Here is a 21,478-nt window from a genome sequence, read left to right as displayed (position 1 = left end):
TGTACGAAAACCAACATTTACTTTTTGGTCTTAATTTAAGGTAAGGGTTAGGCATAATGTTAGCAGTGTGGTTAGGGTTAGGTTAAAAATCAAGAAGATAAATTGTAGAAATAGACGAGGTTTGTGGCGTGTTTTATCTAGTGTCAACCGGGTCTCTGGACTGGCCGTGCTTTGCGGATTCCTTGAGTGTTCCTACACGATTGAAGTTGAAATGTAAAATGGTTATGGTTAGTGTTTAAGGTCGGGAAATACTAAGGATCACGAATAGCGCTAACCCTCAGGAGAGGTCACAGAGAGGTTCAAGACCGAATTAACAATGTCTTACAGAAATATGTTTTTGGGCAGTGTGTTTTTATAAAAAGGCGTATACATGCATTTGATGATAATGTATTTCAATCCAGCTGGATAAAGCCACACGGGAATGTATGCACTCTTCAAACCAGAATATAATCTCCAAACATCAAAATTCTAAAAAAAATTACACAGAGCTTTCCTATAAGTGTTAACCACATTCACATATTTTTTTACTGTAATAATGTTATTTATATTTTCTTTGCAGAAATATTTCATATTTAAAAACAACAATAGTGTCTAATTGGCAATGGATAAAAAAAAACATTTAGGAAATACAAAACATGGCTATAAAAAGTGTTCATGTTTTTTTGCATGAAGCATTCTCAGATCCTGTCATAGCCAGCTTGTCTGTGGTGGTCCCGGATGATCAGGAAGGACAGGACAGCAATCAGCAAGAGCCCCACAACCGCGGCACCACAAATAATGGGAATGATCTTCTTGATGAAATCAGCCCTGCACTCAACCTCTGAAATGTCATAAGGGGGACATTAGAAAACTACATCTGGATCTTAGCACTTTGAATAATTGTTTTTGATGGGCTGAAAGGACAAAACATTACGTTTACAATGTTACATTTCAAAGCATTAAACCATATATAACCTTACAGTAAAATCAGAAATAAAATGGTTTTGTAAATCGTGAACAGAAAGGCCCCAGTTAAAGTGACCTACCCTCTCCAAAATTCCCATTGGTGAGTTTGAAAGCTTGGAACTGAAGAGACACAATCTTCACTCGAAGGTTCTCAGACAGATGAAACTCTGTCTGAGAGGAGCACTTGAGGCTGCGGCCAGCGGCAGTTGGGAACAGCTTCTCATGTTCTATTACCCCAGAATAGTTCTTAATTCCTAATTGTGGAAGAACAAGATCAGCCTTGTTTTTCTGACAAAGACATCTGTAGAAAAAGATATATGCATTTGTTTCACATCATGTGTCTATTTTGTGAGATGATAATGGTTAACTTACCTTTGCCTGGTGCCAAATTACCTGTGATCTTTGACACATAGGTCAAGTTCCCTTCCTGTGGGTAGACAAATACTTAAGTGTTTATTCAAAGCCAAACATGCAAATCATCATGCAAATGTATTTGAATGAGTATGCTTCTACTCAGAGCCATGTATAATCTATGACTTTGCTTCTGCTCGTTATGGAAAAGTCAACCTGTGAATTCACAGCCATTATCTCAGTACGAGTCAGAAAGGATATGGGGCTAAAAAGGGTTTCCAGTTATAAAATGTGGACATACGTGTCAGACATGAGAAAAAGGACGTTTCTGAATTTGTACCTTTTCAAAGGTGAAATTCAGATCGCCTCCCTTTCCTAGAAAAGCCAGGGAGAGAACGGACTCTTTTTCAGCACATCTACCAGTAGTCTTGGTGGTGGTAGGGTCTAAGTTGAAATAGGAAGGTTTCTGGGAGAAAAAAAGAATCAACGTAGCATTGGGTTGGAAAAGGACAAAAACAATAGCAAACAAGTGATGTTGTAGGATTTACAGCTACTTATATCATATTAATCTGTAGCATTTTTTTGTGACCGTTGTCTATTTTTCACAGTTTGGTAGCAACCCACATGAGATCTCACCCCTGACAAAGAAGTGCTGAAATGTACTAAACAAAAAGTGCTGAGAAAGTGACTGCCCCTACCTTCTTCTCAATAACTATGTACTCAACTCCCATGGAGAGTTTGATGCACGACGTGCCTGTAGGGTCTTTCAGCACATAGTTTCCGGTGACAGGAACAGTCTCTTTGGGCTGAAGGACAGGCCTCTGTGGTAGGTTGGCCTGTTCAGTGGGCTTAGGATCCAATGCAACAGTCATGAGGCTGTTTCCTGTAAAGGGGTAGGCAGTGAAGTATAAAGTGAAACCGTTTACAGAAACCACAAGACACCATTCATAAGCACCCTTTGGTTTCAGATGCTTCTTTTTTTTAAACAATAAACCTAAATAAGCTATTCTAACAACTTGTTTGATATTACTCCATGTGTTGAAGTGGTCATGATTATGTTTTTAAAATGTCATGAAGTTTACGAGCAATGTTTTACACTCTTAGAAAAAAAGGCTTCCAAAAAGGTTATTCGGCTGTCCCAATAGGAGAACCCTTTTTGTTTCCAGGTAGAATCCTTCTGGGTTCCATGTAGAACCCTCTATGGAAAGGGTTTTTACATGGTAACCGAAAGGGTTCCACCTGGAACCTATAAGGACAGCTGAAGAACCCTTTTAGGTTCTATATAGCACCTTTTTTTCTAAGAGTGCACTCAACAGAGCACTGTTAAAGAGTACCACTTATCATCTCAGAATCCAAATCAGATTCAAATGCCCTATATTATTCTGTTTGCAGATTAACGATTCCATACTTCGTGGTTAACTGCATTGCAGCATTGCCTAGTTTCAATTTATATCAGACTACCACTAACACTGAATAGATTAAACATTATTAGATAAAGGTGCATGTAACTCACCCATTATGATCACAACCAGTAGAAAAAGTACTGTTTCACGATGCATGTTGTTGCTGAGTTTGTCTGTCTTCTTGTGCGTTCAGTTAGGTGTTTGTCACCAAATGTGGGTTGTGAGATGTGATGTGGTGAATTCCACTCCAGAAGAACAAAACATTTTGCTCAAGTGATGAGCACATTCAAGGGGAGGGGCAAAGAGTGTTTAATTTTTAATTGTTTAAATGGATGGACAGTATATGATGTAACTAACTGCACCTTGTGCTGTTGCAGGTCAGATATGTTCTGTTTTGTGTCTACTCAACTCTTTAGCCTGAAGCTAGCTTTACTAGGCCCATCTCCCAGCTATCCAAAGAGGTTCATCAGCCACTACTTGGGCTACAATACCTATTTTTGCCAACTGGCTTTCCCGACTCATCATGACTGGACCACCGAAATAGAACACAGAAAAATACAAAATAACACCGTGAAATAACAAAAACCGAAACAGTTCAGTGTGGAAGACACAGAAAATAATCACCCACAAATCAAGGGTGAAAACAGGCTGCCTAAGTATGCTTCTCAATCAGGGACAACGATTGACAGCTGCCTCTGATTGAGAACCATACCAGGCCAAACACAGAAATACCAACTCATAGAAAAACAAACATAGACAACCCACCCAACTCACGCCCTGACCATACTAAAACAAAGACATAACAAAAGAACTAAGGTCAGAACGTGACAACAGCCTTGGTTTCTCAAATGATTGCCTCGCCTGGTTCACCAACTACTTCTCTGATAGAGTTCAGTGTGTTAAATCAGAGGGCCTGTTGTCCAGACCTCTTACAGTCTCTATGGGTGTGCCACAGGGTTCAATTCTCGGGCCGACTCTCTTCTCTGTATACATCAATGATGTCGCTCTCGCTGCTGGTGATTCTCTGATCCACCTCTACGCAGACGACACCATTCTGTATACTTCTGGCTCTTCTTTGGACACTGTGGTAACTAACCTCCAGACGAGCTTCAATGCCATACAACTCTCCTTCCATGGCCTATTTATTGCCTTACCTCCCTTGTCTTACCTCATTTGCACTCACTGTATATAGAGTTTTCTTTTTCTACTGTATTATTTGTTTGTTTATGTTTGTTTATTCCATGTGTAACTCTGTGTTGTGGTATGTGTCGAACGGCTGTGCTTTATCTCGGCCAGGTCGCAGTTGTAAATGAGAACTTGTTCTCAACTAGCCTACCTGGTTAAATAAAGGTGAAATAATCTTCTTTTTTTATTACCTAAAAACATAGCCTAAAAGTAGGTTGGTTCATTTAAAGGTCATATGTTGAATCAGAGCGGACTGGTACCAGAAATCGTCTCTGGTATTTCTGAAGAAAAACCCGGTAAATTTCTTTCCTTGAGGCCCACATTATTAGCCAGATAATGATAATTTTGTGCCAGCCCCCCAAAATAGACAGGCCCACTAGGTCAAAAAGGAACCAGCCCATCTGATCTGTTGAATTCACATTTTTTAAATGATAAATACTTGTTTGCATTAGCTAGGAGTTAAAGATGTTAGCCTCTAAATTGAAAATATGTTTTACATTGGTTAATCAAAGATTGCATTTGTATTATTATTCGTATTGTTATTTTTATTTTTTATTTTTATTTCACCTTTATTTAACCAGGTAGGCTAGTTGAGAACAAGTTCTCATTTGCAACTGCGACCTGGCCAAGATAAAGCATAGCAGTGTGAGCAGACAACACAGAGTTACACATGGAGTAAACAATTAACAAGTCAATAACACAATAGGAAGAAAAAAAGAGTGGAGTCTATATACATTGTGTGCAAAAGGCATGAGGTAGGCGAATAATTACAATTTTGCAGATTAACACTGGAGTGATAAATGATCAGATGCTCATGTACAGGTAGAGATATTGGTGTGCAAAAGAGCAGAAAAGTAAATAAATAAAAACAGTATGGGGATGAGGTAGGTAAAAATGGGTGGGCTATTTGCCGATAGACTATGTACAGCTGCAGCGATCGGTTAGCTGCTCAGATAGCAGATGTTTGAAGTTGGTGAGGGAGATAAAAGTCTCCAACTTCAGCGATTTTTGCAATTCGTTCCAGTCACAGGCAGCAGAGAACTGGAACGAAAGGCGACCAAATGAGGTGTTGGCTTTAGGGATGATCAGTGAGATACACCTGCTGGAGCGCATGCTACGAATGGGTGTTGCCATCGTGACCAGTGAACTGAGATAAGGCGGGCTAGCATGGACTTGTAGATGACCTGGAGCATGGACTTGTAGATGACCTGGAGCCAAAATGGATGGCACAGTGGGTCAGTTTGCGTGAGTGTTGGAAGGAGATGCTTTGATTAGGAGTCAGTTTTACTAGGGAAAGTGAAGGATTGCGGAATAGAAATTATTGCACCAGAGTTGTAGTTGGTTTCTGGGAATGGCTGAGCTCGGGAAATCAAACTATGCGTAGGCAGGCATTGGAGGCAATCGGGGTCAAAGGTAGAGAGAGGGACAAAGTATCTCCTAAAATACACAGTACTGCAGCAGTGTCAATGCAGGTCAGGCTTAACTCTGCATTGACAAACTGACAATCATTTTTGGAAAGTGTCTGGTTAGGCGTGATATTTATCCATCCAAAGTCTTTATTGTGGTAGAGAGGTTGTCTTATTCCCTCCCTATTTACATCTAAATAGCAGAGACCTTTATTATTGTATTACCGTATGACACCCACTTAAAACTAAACTAATATTTATGTTTACTTTAGGGATAGACAATTAGTATTCATTAGACCAAAATGTTTTGATATAGTGGCTACTACAGGTTATTCCCTTGGGATAATGTGTCATTTGACCAACACATTCACAGCACAGTAAGATAGGTTTAATCCCTTACATTATAGAGACAGGAAAATAAACCCTCCTCAGGCACGTGAATCTAACCTAGTTGACTCGTACACTTGACTCTTACATAGTTCGTTATCAGCCATGTATGGATCTTTTTAGATGTGTCAAACAAACTGGTGCCACAACAAGTGTCTGTTGGAAGTTAATATCTCATTAAACATGTCCATTATTTTTCTCGCCATAAACTCTCTCCAACTCAGAAAAGGGTATTGATTTTTAAAGAGTGCAGGCATGGTGGTGACAGCTGATAAGTAAACATTTACTCCTCTGTCACAGGAACTGCCTGGATGGCTTTTGTTTTTTGTGTGTGAACAGTCTCATTTTATTTGAACAGGTTTGTGTTGGCGAATAGACTACAGTCAATCATTTCAGAGGTAGGAGTCCAGTAGGGAACGAAATCTGGTCTCACACTTGATTCTCTCTGGACCTGGGACATTCATTATGAAACTTGGAGTGAGACTGTGTGTGCTGGTGGTGTTCTCTCTCCAGCTTTGGGCTCCAGGACAGGGGCAGGAGCTGGAGCCAGAGCAGGTCCTGGTGTTCTGTGATGACAAAGATGTGGAGGCAGCTGTGGACTTGGCCCTAGTCAAGTATAATGAGAAGCTTCCTTTTGGAAATCAACTAGCACTCTACCAGATTCTGGAGTCCTCAAAGGTAGGTGGCTTAGTGATTGAGAATATTGTAATGGTATAGTTAGTCATTTATCCTGTTCTATTTGCATACATCTTGAGTTCATTCTGTTGTTGAAGATGGAATACGAACATTCCTACACCGAGTCACAGTCCAGTATTGCGTTCCTCTCTTGTAGGCTCAGAATGACTCATGCACTCAGTACTTTGTGGAATTCAATAGCAGGGTCACTGACTGTCCAGCAGGGGGAGACAAAGTCTGGAGAGACTGTGACTACCTCCCCACCGGGAACAAGGTACATTTTAATAATTTCGCTAGGTGAAGAATGCATTGTTATTAGATTACATCTCTTGGCAATTACATTTTTTTCTCCACTTTTTCTTTGTTTATTAGGTGCCAAGGCCTTGTAAGGCAACAGTCCACATGTCAGAGACAGATAAAAAGGTCCTGGCAGTTTTCTGTGACCCAGGTGGATAGCTTTTCACTTCACATCAAGCAGACCAAGCCATACAACACCGACAAGTCTATTTCTAGACAACCCAATATATATTGATCATAGAATGACACATGCTGCAGAATATGTATTTACAGTGACTAGAATCACCCAAACATTCTGGGAAAAATGTGGCTAAAATCATTTTCTTTGAGCAGCTGAGACGAACTGTGATACTGACAACCCTCTCTGACTTCCAGTGGAGGCCCCTGTTGTTGCTGAACGGTCCACATGTCTGGGGTGTCCTAGGGAGATTGATGTGGACAGTGAGGACCTGAAGGATCCCTTGACATACTCCATCACCAGGTTCAATGCTGATTCTGACTCCAGCCACCACTTCATCCTGAACAGTGTTGGTTTCGCTACTAGACAGGTACATGTAAATCAGTTGCAAATCTCACTGGGGGTTATTGAACATTACAAAGACTAGCCAACTACACCCCCTGGTGGAAAGTTAAGCACCATGACTCTAAACACCTAATTCAATTCAAGCCTGATTGACACAATAGGGCCCAACCAAGTCAAATCATGCTGAGCTGAACTAGACCAGGGCTGGCCTGGTTACATATCCACCATAGCTTCTGAACCCATGCTGGAAAGGAACTTGTGAAAAGGAACTATCAGAGCCAGCATTGTACGGTTGGCGCCCTATAGTGTGAATCAGGGAACACCGTAACCAGTTGGGGTCGGGGGTATTGGGCCTTACAACAATGACAAACAACACAAAGAAACAGAGATTTAGAAAAAAATATCATATTTTGTAAGAAGATAAGTATCTTTGCTCATCCCTTCCAATGGAAACACACCAAATCATCACCTTGGTTCTGGCATTGGAAGGTGTGGTGCGTGTGGCGAAATGTATCTTTATGGTTGTGACCGTTGGACTGCAATGCACTTGTTTGCGTTAGGAGTGTCATTCCAGAGTTCATTGAGTGGGAGGGGGGGCTCAAACTATTGTATTTCAATAACATCTACTTTCTTTCACACGCTCTTCTCAGGTGGTTGCTGGATTCAGGTATAAACTGATGTTCGATATGAGGAAAAGCAATTGCTCCAAAGCGGACCACAAAGAGCTGAACGACGAATGTCATCCAGATGCTGATGTGGTAAACTCCATTAGAGCTCATAGTATTTTTTTTAATAACCTACTGTATTTGATCTAATATATGATTCTGGTGTGGTAATACTTCTGTACGTAAATGAAATACATTTGATAATAATTCACTGTCATGTGTTGTATCATGAATGCTTGTCCCTGGCATCGCTATCATCTTGTATGCTATCTCACTAGGAACTCGCTCACTGCAATTCCACTGTAGATGTGGCACCTTGGAGGCATGAGACTGCAGAAGCAAATGTGGAATGTGCACCGGGTCCCCTTGACAATTTTGTGAGACATTGTGCAAACAGTACTAACATAGCATATTAATGATGCTCAGAAAATCTGATAAATGAATAGGATAGTGATGTGTAGCTGTACATTTGGGGGATTTGTGCTAAATGATGGAGGATTTTGACAAGAAAAATCTTTCCATTCACAGGAAGTCTTTAGAAGAAGACCTCCTGGATGGTCTCCCTTGAGGAACTTCAACAATTTTGCTGAAGTTAAAACAACCCAAGCTTCTACTGCTTCAGCCAAAGAGGAGTCATCAGAGGAGTCTCAGGAGCGCAGCCCGACTGCTGTGACCATGGCTAACACAGACCCAGAGTCAGCCCTGCCCTCTGTGGCCCCCACCACTGCTGCTGAGAGCCCCTTCCACTGCCCCTCCAAGCCCTGGAAGCAGTTTGTCCCCCCAACAACCCAGAGGCCTGCACAGGACAAAAGCACAACACCTTTGCCAGTGGTAGAGGAGGGCTTAAGTGATTTAATCTAGCCGTGAAAAAAACAAGTGCACGCTGTATAGTGCATTTGTATCATAAGCACACCTGCTGATTTGAAATGAAAAATTACCAAGCTTTTATAACTCTTTCTGACAATGCAGTTCAATCTTGCTTTCGTATTCCTTCAAATTTGTCAAAGTGCATCTAGACTGTTTAGCCATTTGATACAAAAAAAACAAATAACTAAAACAATTCAATTGTGCTGGGTGCTGTTGTTCTGTAAAGCAACACACAATCCACAAATGCAAGTACTTAACTGAGAAGTTTATTTGTACACTGTCACATAACACTCAAATAATTCTAGTCAGTCTGGATACAATGCAAGTATTTAACCGAGGAACAAAAACTGAAACACAAAGTATACTGTCTTTAATAATGCAGATGTCACTGGTTAGAAGTATTTTTAGTTGTTCCTATAGCCTCTTTACAGCTGTTTATCAGAATGACTAAAATAATATTATTTTAACCAACTCTCATGCAAGATGACTGCGTAATAAATACAATCATAGTAGCATTGTTGATAGTAATGACAAAATACAGTATATTAAAAATATAATTCAATATGTCTATAAACCTGTCAGAATAAAAGTACTGTATTAAATAAAGAGTAGTAACAAAGATGACCCTTGAACCTTGTTCTTAAATAACAATTACACCATTTACACATCAAATGATTATTTCCTTTTACACCAATGTATAGCTCAATAAGTTGACACATGTCTTTGAATTTCCTTCTGTAAAGAGACTTGTTTGATGACCAAACTATTTTAACATTCACAATCGGTATGGATTTCCCTGTGCTAACACCCCGTGCTATATATCAAATGGCCCTGACAGCTTTGTTTTCAACATACAAACGTGGTTTTTGTTTCTTACAAATGATGTTTCAGGAACAGCATCACAATGCCTCCCCTGGTGCTGTTCAGCAAGTGGGAAATATTTACAAACCGTTTACCACACTCACTATATTATATTTACATTTCTGACAAGGTGGTGCAGACATAGGACTAAGGGCAGGGGAGATCTGTGAAGCCCTCTGGAAGTTGGAGCATTTTGCATTTTTGAAAACCCTGTAACTGCAATTTCCTGAAACCTCGAGTCTTAAATTATATAAATCAATGTAGCAAACAGTAGTCTAATTAACAGTGTTGGATCCTGAATTAATTTTGAAGTGGTCTCAATGACCCCCTCAGCGCCCGCACATTATTCTAGGTTATATTAAGGGGTAATGAATATTCTAATAAGCGTCTTTACGTGGACAGTCCAGTGAAAATGTAAACTGCTTTCTTTCCGGAACAGCTCTCTCTGCCACGAGTCTCTTTCCGTCCACAAAAGCACGTCTCTGCTAGTCAATGTGCTTGCGCCTAACACCGTTTCAGAGATCAGAGCATGTTCCGCCCGCTAAATATGCTACACAGTTTCTGTTCCTGAACGAGTGTATGGTGCAGTTATTTTACGAGTGAAAATCAGTGCAGCAGGCTTATTTCAAAACAACAACAAAAATGGTATAGTATAAGCTTGGTATCGTACCAATGTTCTTTGACCTCGAAATGTGCGTACACGATATTCAAAATGGATACGGGTTGGCAGGTCTGCTATAAGCTTGAAATGAATGCATCTGACAAAATGTAGATGGAAAGGGATACAATTGCTTATAAGACAGTCTGTTGAAAAAGTACCCACACGTCATACTTGAGTAAAAGTAAAGATACCTTTTATAAAAAATGGCTCAAGTAAAAGTCACCTAGTAAAACACTACTAGAGTAAATGTCTGAAAGTATTTGGTTTTAAATATACTGAAGTATCAAAAGTAAATGTAATTGTTAAAATATACTTAAGTATCAAAAGTAAAAGTACAAAACATTTCAAATTCGTTATATTAAGCAAACCAGATGGCGCCATTTTCTTTTGTTTTTTAAAAATATTTAATTACAGAAAGCCAGCGGCACATTCCAATGCTCAGACATAATTTACAAGTGAAGCATGTGTGTTTAGTGAGTGCCAGATCAGAGGCAGTAGGGATGACCAGGGATTTCTCTTGATAAGAGCGTGGATTGGACCATTTTCCTGTCTTGCTAAGCATTCAAAATGTAACGAGTATTTTTGGGTGTCAGGGAAAATATATGAAGTAAAAAGTACATTATTTTCTTTAGGAATGTAGTGAAGTAAAAGTAAAAGTTGTCCAAAATATAAATAGTAAAGTAAAGTACAGATACCCTGGAACTTCACTAGAACTATGGGGCCTAGCCCGAACCATGAAAAACAGCCCCAGACCACTATTCCTCCTACACCAAACTTTACAGTTGGCACTATGCATTCGAGCAGCTAGCGTTCTTCCGCCAAAACCAGATTAGTCCGTCGGACTGCCAGATGGTGAAGTGTGATTCATCACTCCAGAGAAAGCATTTCCACTGCTCCAGAGTCCAATGGCAGCAAGTGTTACACCCCTCCAGCTGTCACTTGGCATTGAGCATGGTGATCTTAGGCTTCTGTGCAGCTGTTTGGCCATGGAAACCCATTTCATGAAGCTCCCGACGAACAGCTATTGTGCTGACGTTTCTTCCAGAAGCATTTTGGAACTCGGTAGTGAGTGTTGCAACTGAGAACAGACGCACTTCAGCGGTCCTGTTCTGTGAGCTTTTGTGGCCTACCACTTCGTGGCTGAGCCATTGTTGCTCCTAGACATTTCCACTTCACAATAATAGCACTTACAGTTGGCCGGGGCAGTTCTAGTATGGCAGAAACTTGACAAACTGACTTGTTGGAAAGGGGGCATCCTATGACAGTGCCACCTTGAAAGTCACTGAAAGTCATCATTCTACTGCCAATGTTTGTCTAGGGAGATTGCATGGCTGTGTGTTCGATTTTATACACCCCTCAGCAATAGGTTTGGCTGAAATAGCAGAATCCACTCATTTGAACGGGTGTCCACATACACAATATATACACACGTATATGTTAGGCTTTCTATGGTAATGCAGATACAACCATTGAGCGATTCACATAACATAAAAATAAACACAAAACTGGCTTTCATAGAATCAACAAAAACTGTTACAAAAGGCAAAGTTGTTTTTTTTCTTGATCACTTTCTGAGTAATTTGTTGTCGTTGGGGAAAAATCTTCCATAAACAGCCACTTCTTCAGATGGTACCTTATTTCTCATCAGCATATATCAGAGTTATGCTTGAGAACATTATGGAGAATTCAGAGTTTTCACCTGAAAATGAATGTCCTTCATATGAAAGAGGTGTCATTATGGAATGAAAACCGTATCCCACAGCTTCTATTCAGAGTCGCCTGAGTCAAACTATTATCGAAAGGTTTACACTAAGAACACAATAGCAAACACACACAAACAGCGCTGACTAGCTGCCTGAGAACAGCCATTAAATATCTCACGTTCACTGATCAGACTTCATCCACCTCCCAACATTTACAAATAAAGTATTATGTTCACAATGTACTGCCCCATTCTCCCCATTCTAACCTATAGCACTGTGACATTCATATAGTTCACAATCCAACTGCACCATTGACATGATCAAAACATCAGTTACAAGATGTGACTATGACTGTCTAGCTTAATGCACTTCTCAACATTCATTATGACCAAGCTCAACTGAAGGTGTCTCACTGAGCAACAGAGGTGTGTTACCATTGACCTCAAAGACACAAGAGGGAGAAATCCAGCCCTTGCTCATTGTACGTCAACTACATTAAGGTTTCCTTTCTACACTGCAAGATTTCTTGACAGCACTGCTGTAGTAACACACACAGCGTGTGTGTGTGTCCCCAAAAAGAAACATCTGCACAATCTGCTAAATATGATGGCAAGAGGAGTATGACAATGGATTCAAAAACTGTGGCGCTAGAAATACCCACCAAATAGAGCCATTGGGCCTCAATGGAACACTTTTACATCCAGAGGTGACTGAATTCATACCTTGTTTTTTTGGGGGGAGTTCCTATGTACCGTGCATATTCAACAGACATTTACGTTACAGGAAGACACCTATACCCTGTGACCCTGTAAAGGTGACAGGCAAATTCTTCTCTTTTACAAAAATGAAAGGAACAAGACAAATAAACACAGAGGGAAGGTGTCTCTTAGAAGAGAAAAGTGTACACAAAAGGTTCAAAGAAAATGTATGGACAAAACACTAGTGACGCAGTGGTCTAAGGCACTGCATCTCAGTGCTAGAGGCGTCACTACAGACCCTGGTTCGATTCCAGGCTGTATCACAACCGTAGGTGATTGGGAGTAACATAGAGCGCCGCACAATTGGCCCGGGGTAGGCCGTCATTGTAAATAAGAATGACTTCTTAACTCACTTGCCTAGTTAAATAAATAGTTAAAACAACGGTTTTAGAGAAGGCGAGTTAGTTAAGCTGCTGCAGGAAACAAATACAGTTTAAAAAAATGCAAAAATATCGCTCTGGATTGTTAAGTGCTCGGTTAGACAGTCGGGCATCACCCATCAGTTCATGAGGTATGGATGTGCCGCTCACAGTTGGCAGGTGTGTCCGGCAGGGTGAAGGTATCCCTGCCTGGGCTCAGTTGAGTGCGTGCTGGCAGATGGTGTGGAAGATCCAGTCCATCTTGGGGGTCCAGCCGCCGTGGTGGGCGTCGTTCATCTGCTTCATGATGTAGTCCAGGGCCTCCTGTTCAGTCTTGTCCAGTGCCATGGTCTTACAGATGTAGGCAACTGCAGCTCAGGCATCCCGGAGCCCAACATCATGGAAAACAGGTTGGCATGTTGCCTGATGGCCAAGTAGGCCTTATAGCATATCTCTTAGAACCTGAGAAACAGAATAGGAGGGAAAATGCAGAAGAATCAGTATATACCATTCCTCTTGTTGCCTTTGAATTCTCTAGCCTCAAAAATCCGCCCCAAACATACATTTGGCCATTGAAATATATAGTCTATGTTGAAAATGGTTGATTTTGCAGTATATACTGATATCAGTCCATTTGTTAAAGCAGACAGTATGGAAGAGAGTCTGTAAAAAATCATGACAATAGCTTGAGAACTCAGGTCCTACCTGCCCATCATCCTTCACCATTATGTTATTGTTGTGTCTGTCACCGATGCCTAGGATGAAGGTGGTCACACAATACCCAGCACAGGATCGTGTAAACAAGCCAATGGCCAGGTCATACCTACATACAGAGTTACAATGTCAAATCTGAGCCATGATTTACGATTTTCAAACCAACACAATTGTGAAGGAAAGTGCCCATACGACATATAGTTTCTTCATATCTCTCCCTTGTTCTTGTCTTTGAGCCACTTGTGTAGTTCTGAGCTGTTGTACTGTAGTGCCCCCTTCAGGCCACATTTACACGATCTGAATGATGTTGTGAGAGCTCCGCACCACGTTGATCAGCCCCACACGGTCACCTAGAGACATGCAGTTGTACGGCAACATCCTCAGGTCTAGACCCTGGTTCTGTCAAATGTTCTCCATGATTCTGATGATCTGAAGTGTTAGCATGTTCTGTCGCAGGTCTGAAACAAACAAAGTCATATTCAGTGTGCCATGGCAGAATTGAAATATATTCCATCCATTTAACCAAACTGATCCAGTACAACATAACAAGGTAAAGCTCTTCTTTAGAACGCAGAATGAATATGAAACCTGACTCGGACTCAACATCTCCATTTTTTAATATGATCTCATTGTTCTGGAAGAGGATCTAGTACATGATGTCAGGGTTTTCCCAGTTGAGCCACAGTGGCCTTTTGGCAGATTACATGATTCTGCACTTCTCAAGCCTGGGGGTGTCAGAGCATTTTACAAGGCGCAAGCAACACATGCAGCTGCATTAATTTCATTGATCAATTGGATGAACAGTGCTAGAGTGCAAGTCATCAGCGGCTGAGCACTTCGGTTGACAATCGGTTTACCGATGACATTTCACATTTTCATGCATGAGCAGAACGTTATGAGGGGGAACTAGAAAGGTTCCCTTCTCTCTCTTAGATCAAATTAATGTAATATTCCCACTAGGGCCATTTAAGAGAGATTGCTGACCATTTTAGCCATTGAAACAGAATGCCCCATCTACAGTTTCAATAGTGTCTATATACAGAATGTGGGTAAGGCACAGGAGTGCCAGTGTGGCATGCCCGCCGTATGTTTCCCAGCTGGTGTGCAGGGTTGAGGGGAAAGGTGAAGTTCTGCAAGGCATTCATGTAGTCTGGCGTCCTCATCTGCTCCACCAGGAACTTCATCTGCACCTGCAAGGGCCACACAGAGCAAGCTGTGAAGATAGATGTCCTATTTGAAAAGTGAAGCCTAGTTTTCACAACATTAGGTAAACAGAGCCACTGATGTCAGTTTCGGAAGTGAAACAGAAACGCGGGAACAGTAAGCTGAAGCCACAGAGATTCTCTAACAGATCATCATGTTGCACAATAAGCCTGAGTGTATTAGAAAGAGAGGGAGTGCTGGGTTACTTTCTGAGTCTCGCCCTTCTCCTGTTTGAGGATGTTAGTGAGGTTGATGAGTTTCTCCATGGCCTCCACCTGTCTGCATAGGTGCTTGAGGTACATGCCACAGGCGTGGAAGTAGGACTCCAAGAGCAGGCCAAACCGCTGGCTCACCGTCTTATTGTGCATCTCAGACCTGGGGCACATAATGGACAGTGAATGTGGATGAGTTATAGGGCATTAGCAATTAGTCACCTCTGTGAAAGTAATGGAATTGACTCAGTAAAGTAACTATTAGTAACTCACTTTAAGTGCCAGAAAAATAAATCCTATCGTTTGGTTAGTGAAGGCCTTTTTCAGCAGAAATCGTACCAGTGGGTTATCAAGGTACTGCTCATATTAAGAACCTGACAAGAGAGTATGGAGATTATAGTCATTATGACATGTTATATTTGACAACCGTCCAAACAATGAAAGAAACGTGAGAGGAAAGCCACTCTGGAAGCCAAAGCCAAATAAATCCTACCTGGACCAACTGAATGAGGTACTGAGAGAGTTTGTCATCGGTCAACTACTTCTCAAGGCACCGAACTGCAAAGTCACGGGTCATTGGGTCTGAATAATTACAATCCAGCAGCTCCATGGCTTGCTCTGGTTTATTGCTGGCCAATCCTTCAGAATACATCTATGAGCAAGAAAAACAACAGTAACTTCACCACTATTACATTGGTATAAGTGCTGCAGTAGAAGAGGATTCAATTCCCACAAGAGTTCACAGAAAGGTGACTGAAGACTTTCAAAATACATTTTCTTTCATTCTCCATTTTTGAGAGAAGTGTCTTTAAAAAATGTTGGCTCCGTAATGTTAAAAACAAACATGTCACCTGCGCTACTTCATCTCTTGAGTTCCACTTGACAGCCAGTAGGATCTTGGGAAAGGTATAATTATACACTATTGCCTGGTGAGTAAGCGACAGTAGACATGCTAGTCAAGGCCTCACTAGGTGGTTCTGTCCAGGTAAAGTGTGGTGGTGACTACTGATTCTAGTTCTGTGGTGGTGACAGTACTGCTTCTGACAGGAGATGTGCTTCCAGAGGAAGTCCTGCTCCTGCTCGGTGATCTCAAACAGGGGGTCTCGGTTGCGAACCTGTCTCAGCTGCTCGCTATCACTGTCTGTGAAGGTGTGGTCTCGCGCCACTCTTTTACTCTGAATAGGATCAGACATCACATCAGGCCAGCTACCATGCACATTGAGTGTACAAAACATTAGGAACACCTTCCTAATATTGAGTTGCACTCCTTCTTGCCCTCAGAACAGCCTCAATTCCTCAGGTGAATGGAATCTACAAGGTGTTAAAAGTGTTCCACAGGGTGCTGGCCCATGTTCACACCATTGGTTCCCAATGTTGTGTCAAGTTGGCTGGATGTGCTTTGGGTGGTGTAGCATTCTTGATAAACACGGGAAACTGTTGAGCGTGAAAAACCCAGCAGCTTTGCAGTTCTTGATCCCCTAAAACCAGTGCACCTGGCACCTACTACCGTACCCCGTTCAAAGGCACTTAAATATATTGTCTTGCCCATTCACCCTCTGAATGGCACACACACACAATCCATGTATCAATTGTCTCAAGGCTTAAAAATCGTTCTTTAACCTGTCTCCTATCCTTCATCTACACTGATTGAAATGGATTTAACAAGTGACATCAATAAGGGATCATAGCTTTCACCTGGTCAGTCTATGTCACGGAAAGAGCAGGTGTTCCTAATGTTTTATACACTCAGTGTATATCCATGTATGCTATTACCTGGCCTGACTGGTAGTAGTTGAAGCCCAGCTCCCTGGATATTGTCCAGTTAGCATGCTCCTCCACAGTGGTCATGTCTGGGAACTTGACAGGATAGTTGAAGTAGTCAAACTCCAGCTCTAGACAGGGTGTTTCCTGTGTGTGCGAAATATAGGCATTATACTGTAATAGGAACTGAAGATCACAGAAATATAGAGTGGTCATATTAACATGCTAACTAACATGTTTACCTTGTTGGGGTTGAAGCCTGTGACTTCGATGGGGTTGAGGTAGGTCCTCCAGGCCGTGGGGTACAGGCCACAGGTTCAGAGCCATCTTCCCAGACACCAGGGTGTGAGTGCAGTCATAGAGATTGACGTTCCCCCATGCCAGTGGACAATGCTCCTGAGGGGAGGATCATGGTCAAAGGGTGGCTTCGGTTACTAACACACATATTGTGAATGGCCATCCTTCCACAAAGAATAGTGAATGCAGTCCTACAGGCTTATGTTAATGTTATATGGGGTACTTGTAACTAACAACACAAACATCCTAATTGCCCCCTTGTGGAATAAAAGTCATACTGAATTGAATTGAAAAGAATAGGAGGCAAACAAACATACTATGTTTTAGTTCAAGTTAATTGGCTTTGAGGTGTAAAGTAGGTTGCTCGCAAAGGATGGCCTTTAGAGACATTTATCTCTAATTCATCATAGGCACGAAAACCCATCTCTCCGACATTCAGGTGATATCACTCAGCCCAGGTGTTGGTTACAGTCTTCATGCCTAGGTTACACAGCCATGATCACTCCACGCCACAAGTCGATAAGTAATTCAACATGCACATAGAGGACACCTCGGGTCATTCAAGTAAGACCATTCAACACTGTTCTAGCCAGTGGGTATCATTTATACTCTTAAAGGTCTGGGGTGTCTGATTAAACTGAGTGCTTGCCTCCTTTTTCCCCTTCCTGCCTTTCACAGAGCAGATGGAGAGACAAGAGGCGGGAGCCCGGGGGATGTCTGGAATGTACATGTCGTATGTCAGCCACTCGTTTCAACTAGGAGACAAGCACAGCCAGGGTAAATCACCCTGAACCAATTATAAGTGTAAAAATCACAGATCAACACATTACCATTGGATAAATAGCAACAATATATATCTTGATGAGTGAGTCACTGTCTGTGACAGCACGTGTTTTGTGTGTGTGTAAAACTTGGAATTAGAGCAAGGCACACGCTGCGTGTTCACGTTGTCACAAATCTGCTCCCCTCCATGGTAGACGCCGATTCGAACATAAATCTTCATGGACAACAGGAAGAATAGACAACAAAAAAAATAGGGACTTGCCTCTTCATGTCAACAATGAAGAGGCGACTCCGGGATGCTGGCCTTCTAGGCAGAGTTGCAAAGAAAAATCCATATCTCAGCCAGATTGGCCAATAAAAATAAAAGATTAAGATGGGCAAAAGAACACAGACACTGGACAGAGGAACTATGCCTAGAGGGCCAGCATCCTAGAGTCGCCTCTTCACTGTTGACGTTGTGACTGGTGTTTTGATGGTACTATTTAATGAAGCTGCCAGTTGAGGACTTTTGAGGCGTCTGTTTCTCAAACTAGACACGAATGTACTTGTCCTCCTGCTCAGTTGTGCACCAGGGCCTCCCACTCCTCTTTCTATTCTGGTTAAAGCCAGTTTGCGCTGTTCTGTGAAGGGAGTAGTACACAGCGTTGATCGAGACTGACGAGTTTCAGAAGAAAGTTATTTGTTTCTGGCCATTTTGAGCCTGTAATCGAACCCACAAATGCTGATACCCCAGATACTCAACTGGTCTAAAGAAGGCCAGTTTTATTGCTTCTTTAATCAGAAACAACAGTTTTCAGCTGTGCTAACATAATTGCAAAAGTGTTTTATAATGATCATTTAGCCTTTTAAAATGATAAACTTGGATTAACTAACACAACGTGCCATTGGTTGCTGATAATGGGCCTCTGTACGCCTATGTAGGTACTCCTTTAAAAATCTGCCATTTCCAACTACAATAGTCATTTACAACATTAACAATGTCTACACTGTATTTCTGATCAATTTTATGTTATTTTAATGGACAACAAATGTACTTTTCTTTCAATAATAAGGACATTTCTAAGTGACCTCAAACTTTTTAACGGTAGTGTATATATTTATTTTTTCTTCTCCACACTTTGAGGTTAGAATAATACTGTGAAATTGTGAAGTTTCAGCCTGTTGTGGTGGGATGGAGCTTTGGCATGCCTGGTGACATCACCAGGCGGTAAATTAGTTAATAGACCAATAAGAACTTAATAAATTGCTTTGTGCAAAGAAAATGTTTTTAATTGTTGTTTTTTACCATTTTAATTGAAGACAGTCACAGTAAGGTACTTAATTGCTACTCAAAAATGATTTGATATTGAGATTTAAAAAAAAATGGCTGCATTGGACCTTTAAGACATAGACCTGAGTCAGAACTAATGTTAGGCCTCAATGTATATGCATTGGTTACATACAGTGCTCATTAGGGCCCAACAAACAAACCTCTTGGAGCATTTATCCAGGAGGTACTCGTCACAGCCGCACACTTTGAGCATGTACTTGCCCTGGTACTCCTGTACACACACCTTGAGTTGTTCGGGGGACAACAGCATGCTCCTGTCTTTCTTCCGAATGGCCTCGGCTATCACCTGTTCTGGCACACAATCATGGTTGATCTTCAAGGTGTATTTCTGCTTGTCGTTGTTGGGAGAGACGATCACCCAAATCACTACAATGATTTGACCTATAAAATAAGGAACAGAAAAGAGAATAATCATTACCACACACAGGCTAAGAACAACCTTGAAAGAGATTATCATGAAAAGGAATAAGGATCATTTTGTTTGTTGCTTATTAATGTTGCTTATTAATGCATATGTGTTGACAAAAAGTAAAAACAGGTTGTTGTTTGACACCCACTAGATCCGCCTTAGGCATCTTGCAGCATCATGACATTACAATCACATTGCTTGATTTTAATTGATACAACAATGCCTACCTTTGTTCAGTTTGCCATGGATGTGCTTTGGAAGTTCTTGTGTCGATTCCACATTGGGAGGGTAAACATATTGCGAATCCGGAAACAAAAGAAACTCACTTACTGATATGATGTTTTAGAAGATATCTAATATAAACGTAAGCCTGTTTAAAAGTTATTTTTACTCTCTACAAAGAGGCAGGGTAGTAAGTAGCCTAAGTCTTACCAATTTCTCTGTTAAGAATTTTCTCCTCTAGGTTGCCAATGGGTTCCATGACCTTCAGAAAAGGCTGAAAGAGCCTGAGATCACAGTCTCCTAGTTTCATCGTAGAATTCCTCTCGCTCTGCATCCTGTGTAACACTGATAAATATGTAAGAGGCATGTAGTAGGAGATGCAGGGGGTACTTCCTGGCCTCCTTGAACAGTTAGTGTTTGATGGCGATGAGCGTGGGCTCACGAAGGCACTCGAGGGTCAGGATCATCCCGTTTGGTAACAAGCAGTCCACAAAGATCCTGGGGAGGGGGCATCAAATATAATTTGCCAAAAGATGGCCCAGGAGGCATTTCCACAGTCCACACTCAGACAAAGTTCATAGAGAATAGTTCCTTATCTCCTGAAGAAGAAAAAAAGAGCACATTCAAATTATAAAAACAAACATCATACCGTAGCTTATATCCAGCCCCGCCTCTTGCTGTAGTGTGACTGTGTAGAGTTCCACAACCCTCCTGGGCAGCAGAATAACTCGCCACGACTCACCAGACCCTAATGCATGAAAACACTACACCTAATGACAAACTAACCTATGTTTTGATAACAGCTATGCCGAATCATGTTTATTTCCGTCAATGTCCATGATGATCTAGCCTACTCCGTCTGTGAGTCACATGACAAACAGAAATGAAACATGTCTCCAGAAGTGAAGTTATTACTCCTCCACATACAGCGAGAGCCTACAACATTTGTCACCAAATACCAGAGTTTTCCCTTTCCCTGAGGGTGCAACAACAAGTAGCCCTGTGGTATACAAGGTAAGCTCTACAAGACCTTTAACTTGTTTTGCTATGACTGTCTAAAACCATTAATGGCAGTAAACATGCAGCTAACAATGACAACTACTGTACGGCAAGGAAAACAGTTATGCTCTGGTCAATGTGAAAGGTCAGTCTTGTCATCAGGGTGCAAGCCAAATGAGGGAGCTTCCTCAAACACAGGATGTGGAGAAAGGAAACACTAATCCTAGTTTATTTGAATACAGAAACATGTATTGCTGAGGATATAGACAACAACAAAAAGGATTAAGACTTTGGTAATTGACAAATCAAACAGATGTGGCTTCTTACCTTAAAAAGAACTGGGGCCTCAATTATTAAAGGTGCACACACATGAAAAAGACTCTAAAACTTGCGTCTGCCATTTTTCCCACAAACTGTTGGTATTTATCAAATTTGAACTTGAAAGGAAAGTGTGCGTATCTCCACTCAAATCTCAGACCATGAGTACGCAGAACTTAAAATG

At 41.4% G+C, this 21,478-nt stretch overlaps 2 protein-coding genes and 1 pseudogene across 2 annotated transcripts; 1 reads left to right on the top strand and 2 right to left on the bottom strand.

Annotated features, from left to right (window-relative positions):
* Positions 1 to 332: 332 nt before the first annotated feature.
* On the bottom strand, positions 333 to 3,344 carry LOC124037796 (lysosome-associated membrane glycoprotein 3). Its single transcript, XM_046352868.1, has 6 exons — positions 2,810 to 3,344; positions 1,995 to 2,179; positions 1,637 to 1,762; positions 1,318 to 1,372; positions 1,026 to 1,199; positions 333 to 820 (listed from the first exon to the last, which is right to left on the bottom strand). The coding sequence occupies exons 1-6, from the start codon at positions 2,853 to 2,855 to the stop codon at positions 678 to 680; spliced, it is 729 nt and encodes a 242-aa protein (XP_046208824.1). The 5' UTR covers positions 2,856 to 3,344; the 3' UTR covers positions 333 to 677.
* A 2,669-nt stretch (positions 3,345 to 6,013) lies between these two features.
* LOC124037793 (kininogen-1-like) lies at positions 6,014 to 9,328 on the top strand. Its single transcript, XM_046352863.1, has 7 exons — positions 6,014 to 6,355; positions 6,510 to 6,626; positions 6,725 to 6,800; positions 7,025 to 7,197; positions 7,823 to 7,930; positions 8,116 to 8,214; positions 8,366 to 9,328. Exons 1-7 carry the CDS (start codon positions 6,143 to 6,145, stop codon positions 8,696 to 8,698), a joined length of 1,119 nt encoding a protein of 372 aa, XP_046208819.1. The 5' UTR covers positions 6,014 to 6,142; the 3' UTR covers positions 8,699 to 9,328.
* A 1,504-nt stretch (positions 9,329 to 10,832) lies between these two features.
* On the bottom strand, positions 10,833 to 20,526 carry LOC124038658 (annotated as a pseudogene).
* Positions 20,527 to 21,478: the final 952 nt, after the last annotated feature.

This window comes from Oncorhynchus gorbuscha, linkage group LG06 (assembly GCF_021184085.1).
Source record: "Oncorhynchus gorbuscha isolate QuinsamMale2020 ecotype Even-year linkage group LG06, OgorEven_v1.0, whole genome shotgun sequence".
Classification (NCBI taxonomy): Eukaryota; Metazoa; Chordata; class Actinopteri; order Salmoniformes; family Salmonidae; genus Oncorhynchus; species Oncorhynchus gorbuscha.
The sequence above is the reverse complement of the archived record's forward strand: the minus strand, read 5'-3'. Positions and strand labels throughout refer to the sequence as shown.